This window comes from Ruditapes philippinarum, unplaced genomic scaffold (genome assembly GCF_026571515.1).
Source record: "Ruditapes philippinarum isolate M1 unplaced genomic scaffold, ASM2657151v2 ctg1545_1_1_1_1, whole genome shotgun sequence".
Classification (NCBI taxonomy): domain Eukaryota; kingdom Metazoa; phylum Mollusca; class Bivalvia; order Venerida; family Veneridae; genus Ruditapes; species Ruditapes philippinarum.
The window spans coordinates 166,147-176,340 of NW_026863523.1; the positions used below are offsets into that span (position 1 = coordinate 166,147).

General features: G+C 32.5%; 1 protein-coding gene across 1 annotated transcript; it reads left to right on the forward strand.

Annotated features, from left to right (window-relative positions):
- Positions 1-10,182, forward strand: LOC132722298 (glycoprotein 3-alpha-L-fucosyltransferase A-like; the record flags this gene model as incomplete). The annotated part of the gene is made up of 3 exons (XM_060706768.1): positions 1-168; positions 5,682-5,753; positions 9,240-10,182. Coding segments are annotated over exons 1-3 (1,066 nt in total), but the record flags the coding sequence as incomplete, so codon positions are not given.
- Between the last annotated feature and the right edge of the window lie 12 nt (positions 10,183-10,194).

The window sequence follows — 10,194 nt, forward strand, 5'->3', positions numbered from 1 at the left end:
AGACATCGGGGTCACACAAGTACTTTGAGGTATACAGTTGTCGGATTGTTGAAAGTGCATTCTGCGTTCATTTGTAGCTAAAGGAGCAAAAGGAAGCTTAAGCAATAGTTTGGTCCAATGAAAAAGATGATAAAATTAGGAACCATTCATATAAGAGATTTCTTTCTGGTAAGGTTTGTTTTATTTTACATCATAAATAATTGACATTTTCGTAGAATAGTGTTTTGTGGTAAAATAAAATAATTATAATAAATTATTTTCCTTAACACTCCATGACTGTCTAAAATTACAAATATTGCTTTAAATTGATGGGAAAATATGACAAAGATAGTAAGAATAATTGTAAAAGAAATGTTATTATCAATGTTTGTAGCTTCCAAATCATTTATTGAGTAAAATCGTAACTTTTATTGACGATTGTCTTAAACCTCCTATATTCAAGTGATGATAGATTGATCTTAATAAAAGTCCTTTTTATACTTTTTTTGTATTGTAGTTTCTTTATTAATATTTCGTTCAATTATAGTATTTGTTTTTTTTCTCGTTGTTTGTATATTTGCTTTTTTTTCTTTTATAATAATTAAAGATGAGCATTTCTAAATATAAACATTATATTTTGTAAAAGCGTTTTTTATGGCATTTTCCTGAATTTTCATTTATGTTTTGTTGTTGTTGTAGTTGTTGTTTGTTTCATAAGTTAGTTGTGTTTTTTTGTTGCTATTGGTGTTGTTTTTCTTTGTTGTTGTTAATGTTGTTGTTTTTGTTGATGTTGTTGTTTGTTTGTTTGTTTGTTTGTTTGTTTGTTTGTTTGTTTGTTGATGTTGTTAATTGATTTTATTATAAAGATAAGCTTTTCTGAAAGCCGTGTATTTAATAAACATGAAATGATCTGTTAAAATAGTTCAAAACCTGGCTTCTGGATTAAACTGAATAAATGAAGATTTAACTTAATGCACATTTTTTTTAGTTTATGATTTTATAAACTAACTTTAGTGTCTTAAATGTTAGTTTTACTTTTTCAATAATCAATTCTTATTTGTGAGTTTTGGTTTTGTTTTCAATAAATTGAAAGTTTTTGAGCTTTCCTTATCTCTGTTGTATGGATTTGACTTTTCATTAAACTTTCTCAAATTAATTCACAATATTATAAAGAAAAAAATAAGTAAGTAAATAAGTAAAAATTATATACATCTGAAGATATACCGTATAATATAATAAATTTGATACAAGTAGTCTTATACAATCGATGGTTAATGAGTTAACAAATGTGTTTGCAGACATGCTTTTTCTTTTGCGTCTTAGTATGTACCGAACAAAATTATAAAGGTAAATTGCTATCGAACTTATTTCATTATTATCATTATTGTTGTTTTTCTTCATGTTTGTTTCTTTGGGATTTATTTTCTGATGTTTATTTATTGTAAAGCCAAAGCAAACATATTGAAGTTTTTTGTTTGTTGATAATTGACATGCTTATTATCTTACCGAAACGAAATATAAGAAAACTTATAGCCCGCTTGCCAGTAGATTTAGCATAAAAAAACAGTTTACGTAGAATAGACAAATACAATCAGTTCTTGAACATTCATTCTCACAAAAATTTCCTGACACAAATATATTTCATATAAATTTTGCAAGCTAGCACACACACATATATATATTTAAACATGTTCATGCATTTACATTTTTTTTAACATTTTTTCAACATTTGGTAACATTTATCAATTATAGGTTACTTTAATTTTGCCTTTTGCTATTTAAAATGGCCCAAAAACTGTTTGTGTTTATAATATCATAATCGTTCAGAATATCTGTTGGAAATTAAAGTAATCTTTATCCTTCCGAATAAACCGTTACATTTCGCTTCACAAATATTTTCAGATATATAAAGAAAATATTCTTAGAATTTCTGCCTTCGGTGTCAAACCAATTGGCATCTTTTAAAAACTGACTGTCCGAAAATTTAACATGCGTTTTAATTGTTATTTGTACATGTTCTAGGTATGTTGTGATATTTTCCCTTGTTGTTTAATCGTCTACGGGAAGTATCTTTCCCCTTTGCCCCTAGTTTTATTTCTTTAATTACCCCCCTTCCTCGGGTCTTCTGTCCTCTTCCCCTGTGCCCTTTGACTTTGTGGGCCTATTATTCAATCATCCATTTGTTTACTTTGAATTCTTACAGTTACAAATGATTTCCTGTTATTCAATTACTTATTTGTTTTCTTTGAATTCCTTTTCAGTTACAAATTATTTATCATTTTAATGATTAGCCTGCCCGTGCTCTGCCTTTTGCCTTGTCCTTATTATGTATGGGGTCCGCCCGGGCTCCTTACCACTTATTCTTTTTGCTGGGTCGTTTAGGGGTTGCGATCATTGAACGCCGCCTTTCCTTGTTGATGTTGTTTATCATATTTTCTAATTCAAGATTGTAGATCAGTTATAACATTATTAATGACCTGTCGATTTCTTGTATTTATTTCTCCACCAGTTGATTAACATCGGGTAAATGACAATAAGATCTGCTTTAAAGGCATCCTCTGATTTGGAATCTAATTAAGAGCTTATGTCAAGTCTCAAGTTTCAAAAGTAGAAATTATGGCCCCGGCTTAATTCGTGAACCGATTGTAGACAAAAATTCCTGATGTTTCAATCTTTTTGTGTTAACGAAAAACTCCAAAAACTGTCCGTCTATTTGAGGTTAAAAGATCGAAACGCTGTGTGCAGAGATCTGTTGTTTGTTTTTTACGTCATATGATAGACAGTTTGAGGAGTTTCTCTACTTAAAGCATATCTTCTACATTGTCTTAGTAATGAGAAGTTGTTGTAAAATTCTATACATTCCATGCAACAATTGATAACTGCTTGCCTCCATTGTACATTTGTTGTTGTTGTTGTTGTTTTAAAAAGTAAGTGTAGAAAACACATGTAGGTAAAAAGAATTAATACCTTCTTTTATCATCATCTCTTATTTGTATTAATGTCGAGGAATATTAAAATATAAGTAAAGGTTAAACGTTTTGGATTTAAGTACATATTGGAATATTATAAATGCTTATTTCTTTATTTCATTTTTTATTTATGCTTCATTAGTACAATTTATTCATAATCAAGGGCGAACTGGCGTATAAAAAGAACAAAAAAAAGAAAATCAAAAATGAAATCTATTAGCTGCTAATTGATTCTGTAGGAATGTTTTTAGGATGTTCCCTTGATCGAATATGTGTTAAATGTTTTGATAATATATATACACCATCAATCAAAGGTTATGTCAGAAGAGACTAAGCACATATGAGCAAATTAATTATATTCATTGGGTATATCAACTGGAAGTCATTTTAGAAAGAATTATTCTATTAGTGTGCACGGAAGGGCACCTGAGGTCTTCCTCCACCTGTAAAGCTGGAACGTCGCGATATGACCTATACTGTGTCGAAGTGACGTAAAACCCAAAACAAACAAACAAACAAAATTCTATTAGTGTTTCAGTCTTGAATTCGTGTAATCAATGTTTTTAAGGAGGAATGGTTTTTAATTATTTTAAGATTTTATCCTATGGGGATTCTATTAAGGATAGAACTTTGAAACACAGAGAACAAAATCAAAATGTCAGCAATTTTTACAGAGCCACGGAATGACATTCACAAAAAAGTGTTGTTTTTTGTGTTTTGTTTTTTTTTCAGAATGGCATGCTCATATACGAATGTGAATAATAAATGCTTTACAATGCTTATAAACCTTGTCAAAATCCAAACAATGATAAGAAATGTCATATATATGACAATAATCTTTTCAGAAGAATCAAACTCATTGAAAACAAAACATTTATTTCATTCCCACAACCATTCATATGCAAAAAATAGTCTTGTTGTCAACTTGGTGTTTCACCATATTGAAATCTTATTGATATTTTATCTTGTTAAAAGTTATCAGTTATAAACTTTTAAGAATGTAACATTCATTCATTTTATATTCCTTTCAAATGATGTAGAATTCATAAATTTGGGCCCTGTGAATCAGATCTTTGCAGCGAACCATTTCCCACATCTATAGTCATAAACCCAACTAAACTTTTGTTTATTTGACTGTACACAAAATGTATGACAGTCACTATAGAATTGTGTTTCTAACGTCTTATTTTATAGAATAAAATTGCATATTTCTGCAAACAATGACATATATTTTTTATTATACGTAATCTCATGTATAGATATTAACCTTTTACCCCATGAGCATATTGCGAAAATGGCCGTTTTCATTGAAAAGCCTCCTGTAACAAGTTCAAACTGCTATGAAACTATGAAAAATGCTTCCATACTAATGAAACTTGGCACAAATGTTGACTACACCATAGCCTCTGTAACAGCCTGCTCAATGGTAAATTTCCTGTTACCATGGCAACGAGGGGAAGTCTCAAAATTGCCAAAAATCACTATTTTGCATTGTTTTTTTTTTCCATCAAAACTGATTTCAAAGTGCTATTTTCTATCTCCAGCACTTTAAAACAGTTTTGATGGAAAAAAAACATGCAAATAGTGATTTTAGGCAATTTTGAGATGTCTCCCGTTGCCATGGTAACAGAAAATTTACGGTTGAGCATGCTGTTACAGAGGCTATGGTCCAGTCAACATTTGTGCCACGTTTCACCAATATTTTTTGAAGCATTTTTTTATAATTTCATAGCAGTTTGAACTTGAAACAGGAGGCTTTTCAATTGAAACGAGCATTTTTCACAATTTGCTCATGGGGTAAAAGATAAACACCTTCGTTTTATCTACACAGTTCAGTATAAAATTTTCTCAATTGTTTGAGAAATGTTTTACAAAATAATGACTTTTATAATGGTGATTGATCAATTGAAAACAAAAAATATTTTGGATAAAATATAAAGCCATCTTAATTATAAAAAAGACTGCCCAACTCTTTTTAAAAGATAAACTCTACCGATACATTCTTAAGTCTATTGACAGAAATTACCGCCTCCGTGGTCGAGGGGTTAGAGTCGATGACTTCTAATCCAGGTACCTCTCTGGCGTGGGTTCGATCCCCGGGAGATGCTTTGGTAGTTTAGCGCGAAGTAAGGTTGTCTAGTACTGGTGTAACTTTCCAGGAACGATGGTTAGGAAACTACCCGCCTATATGACTGAAATACTGTTGAAAAAGGCGTAAAATGAGACAAACAAACAAACAAATTGACAGAAATTTCCATGAGATATTTGTTTGATTGTAAAACATGAAATGTAAAATTCAACACAATTTTAACAAAATGTAATGTATCTGTGCACTCAAGTAGGCTACGTGATTCGCATATTGTTTTACGTTCTTCCTAAAAAGGTGTATTAATAAATTAACGCAGAAGCACTTACAAGTCAAGATCATACGCAAATAGAAGTTTGAGGAGCAAATATTTAATGGATTTTTGTACAATATGGGGACTTTTAATTCAAATTAAGTCATGAAATCACAAAATAGTTGAAAAGTATCCTTTTATTAAATATTTCTATTTACAGGAAAAGACTGTTATAAATAATAAAGTTACAAAAATTGAATCTTGAAATAGCAAAAAATAGTTACGTTTAAATTTGAATCTTACCTCAGTCACAACTTTAGGGTTTGAGTTGTGTATATATCCACTGCTTTAATCCTTGGATATAGGCTCTAAAATTTCTCTTTACATTTTACAGTTAACCATTGCGTTTGCTATGTGTGTGTTCTTGCCATTGAACTTGCTGAAAAAACCCTTGAATGCAAATGAGGTAAGCTGTTTGCGGTTGTGTTTTACGTCGAATCACAAAGGTATAAGTTTGAAACAATGTTAGGGCCATCGTTGTTTAATTGCTTAATCCAGAGGGCGACAATGCGACTGTGCCATGGCGACAATACGACAGTGCTATGGTTATATAGTGCTATAAGTTAAACTGATCAGCATATTCTTCTATATGTTTTACTGGTCAGTTGATTGTACTATACGTTAAACTTGTCAGCAGTTTTTTTTTCGCATGACGAAAAGTACGTTAACTCTGCTGACCATAGAGAATAAGAAGAAATTACGCGAAAAACCACCTAAGCAGTTCCTACTATTTTTTAGTTGTTCAATGTGGTTTTATTGGTTTGCGAGATGTAGAATATATTATACTTACAAATATTACAATATGCATAAGAAATTCACGGCAAAATAACATATTTTTCTAGATTATTAATTGGTCAGCAGCTTTCACTGTAAACGTAACTGGTCAACACATTCTTCTATATGAATAACCTTTTAACTATTACAAACCTGTTTTCACGCAATTACCCCCACCCCCTCCCCCAACAATCCTTTTTTAGGCCTCAAATAGTGAATAAAAACACCTATATACGTTTGATAATTGTTGATCACTTTTTTCGGCGCCATCCTTATTGAAAAGATACATCGGGGTGCCAGAGGGTCATTTGCCCTCTTCTGCACGCAAAGAACATTTTTGGACATGTGAGAAATTACAAATGGCCTCAGGACGATCTTAAGGTAACATGTAGAAAACCGCTAAAAAGCCTTTGACTCTTTCTCAATCCATTGAAAAGTTGCAGCACTTTGAAATCAGTTTTGATGGAAAAACATGAACATAAAATAGTGATTTTTGGCAGTTTGAGACGTCCCCTTGTTGCCTTGGTAATAGGAAAATTAAGATTGAGCATGCGATTATAAAGGCTATAATCTAGTTAACATTTGTGCCAAGTTTGATGAGTAGTAAACCATTTTTATAGTTTCATAGCAATTTGAACTTGTGTAACAGAAGGCCCTTAGAAATGAAAACAGCCACTTTTGGCGGTAATGCGTTAACTGGTCAGCAGTATACGTTTAAGTGATCAGTAGTTTTTATATGTTTGGGTCGTCACACCAAACAATAATGGTAGCGAAATTTCAGACTCTAATGCTGTTAATTGCAAATGCCGAAAGTAGTCCGCTTTTTTGAAGCGGTTACTTCCCTTTATATGTAACACTAAGGCGAAAAATTCATGGGAGTTCACTTCGTAAATATGGTCACATGACAGGCGCATTAATTTTCAAGCAAAATAATTCCCGAATGGTCGAAGATTTCTAATATTGTTTTATTCTTTATAGATATGAATGCTTATAGTAAGCGCCATGATTATTTACAAAAGTGTTAAACAACAGTAGCGTCGTTACAAACCCTTATGTAGAATAATATGGTTTTTGTTCAGGTCGATAACATATAAATTCACCGTGGCCGAGGGGTTTGCACGCTCGCTTAGGAAGCGAGTGGTCTGGAGTTCAAATCCCAGTTAAGGCACTCATTTTTTCAAATTATTTAAGTCAAATTAACATTGGATTGAATATTAGAGTTGCAATTAGTCTTATAGCCATTCTACTACAATTAAAACACTGGAAAGCATTGGTGGCACTATACAAAAACAAATGTTTTGTAATCTCACAATCTTCACCTTTCTGACATTCTGAGACCCAAAAAAATTCAGCGCCTTCTGTGCTTTGATCTCATAATGCACAGTACGTTCAATCTGCTTACCATACAGTATAAGAAGAAAATATGGCATTAAACTCAAAGCAATGTCAAGACGTAATTTATACTAATTATGCAAAATAAATAGGTATTTCACGGCAAATATCATTATCCTCTATACATCAGCAGTTTCACAGTGTTGATCTAAAATCACTTAGGCTATATACAAAACAAGTGGACATCTAGTATATTTTAGCTGGTCATCAATTTGTTCATAAATCATATTTATTTACTATCTTAAAGAAATATAAAAGTGCTATGATCACAAAGTATCAAACATGGCACCATCTTAGATATTGATATAATAGTACAAAGATCGTCAATTTGGTAGGTAGTTGGTAGCTCAATATTCGGATAACTAACTACTTACTAGCTAGTTGTTTGTTATTCGTAATCCCCAACTACCTACTAGCAGGTTGTGGGTAATTCGAACTTTGCATGTTTTCCCTCAAAAACAGTAAGTACTTTTCTGGAATGAATATAACAGATATACGATGTTCTTGAAACACATTGACTCACTATGTCCACCAGCTGAATCATTTGGCTATAGAAGAATATGCTGACCAGTTAAACTTATAGTAGAATTTGCATTTAAGTTTAAATTACGTTGTGAAAAATACTGACCACTTATATTTGATATATAGAGAAAATTATGTTAAAAAATCTATAAATCAAAGTAAAATTATTTTCCCATATTCTATACCGTCAGCTTATTAGTCAGCAGTTTAGAATCGCACAAATAGATACAGGATGTGCGCATGTGTACCGGAAGACGAAAGTCGATAATGCGGTAACGCGATGGCAACAATACGATAGTGCGATGACGACCTTGCGAAAACGTGATGGCGATAATGCGACAATTGACATTGCGATAACGGGATGACAACAGTGCGATAACGTGAAGGGGACAGTAGGATACTGCGATGGCGACAACGCGATAGTATAATCGAACTGTCGTTTCTTTTTGCCTTCGCATTATAGCACTGCCGTCATCGTGTTATCGCAGTGTCGCCATCACACTATCTCATTGTCGTACTTTCGCATTGTCGTCATCGCACTATCGTATTGTCGGCATCGCACTATCTGACTGTCGCATTGTCGCCCTCTAAATTATAAAGTATAACCACGATGGCCCTGTAGGTATTCTGTATATAACTCATATGGCGACATTCCTGTTTTACTGGTGGAGGAAGAACTCAGGTGCCCCTATGTTCATTATTTCAGACAAGAACAGGCACCTGAGTAAAGCCACCCGAAAGCCAGTTGTATATCTTTCTCACAATGTCATGTAAAAAAAAAGCCAAAGAAGAGATTTCAAGTTTTCATTCCATTTTGTTAATAATAAAACCAAGGAGAATACGACACATTTTTATTACAGAATTATAATCAGTGTATTAAATGAAATACTTAACATTTGCGGTCTATATATTCTGATACAACAAGTAAATCACTCAGAGAGCAGAAATGTCGCTTGCAAAGGGATCCCTTCGAATGAAGTGGTTGCTTATGACAAGTTCACTATAATATAGAGTATTTATTTTCAAGTCAAACATGGAAAAATAAAATTTTGAATTTTTAAAACAAGATTTTTTTTATTTTATTATTTCTATGTTTTTGTAACTAACTAAATGAGGGGTAAGGTATTCTATCTATTTGTTTTCGACAAAGCATCTTCGCAAATGCAATTTCATTTCATAAAGGTTTTCGTTATTTCTCTTTAAGGTTCAAGTACAGTTAACATCGATGGGACCAATTATTACAAGTAAGGAAAGGTTTCGCATTCTCTGGTACAACCCAGCTGGACATTTTACAGTTACCCATAGGGATGCGTTGTATTGTGGTTTTGAAAAATGCAAATACAATAACTGTGAAATGACTGTAAATACATCAGATGCAAATATCAGTCAGGCTGTCATTTTTGATGGTCGTAATATGCCAAGGAATGTTAGCTTCATACGTCCAAATGGCCAGATATGGATTTTCGCAGCTCACGAATCTCCTATTTCATACGGCGACACAGGGACATGGTGGTATAGAAATAAAGACTACTCCTTCAACTGGACGATGACTTATGACAAAGATAATTCTGACATATATTTGCCATACGGAGAAATACTGAAACACAAATCCGAAGTAATACGGGACTACAAATCAATTTCACAAAAGAAAAACAAAACTCTCTTAATAATAGTTTCACATTGTAATGTAAGATCTAAACGTCAGGAATATGTTAATAAGTTAAAGAAATATGTTGACGTTGAAGTATTGGGACTTTGTGGGAAAAGGTGGACATGTGGTACTCACTACAAACACGACGAAGACTGCTTTAAACTTTTAAATACAACTTATAGATTTTATTTAGCCTTCGAAAATGCGTTTTGTCATCAGTATATAACAGAGAAGTTCTACGATAATTTCAATTATGATCTAATTATGTTGGCACGTGGTGGAAGCCCTGGCGAAACTAAACAAATATTTCCCAAGGGAACTTTTTTATCAACCGATGAATTCGAATCCGTTGAAGATCTTGCAAACTTTCTTAAACATATCAGTGTTGAAACATATACCGCCTTTTTAAAGCGGAAAAGTCAATATTACTCAGCTGGGTATTTGTATGTATATCAAAGAGCTATGTGCAACTTATGTGAAAGGATGAATCATCAGAGCAAATATGCAA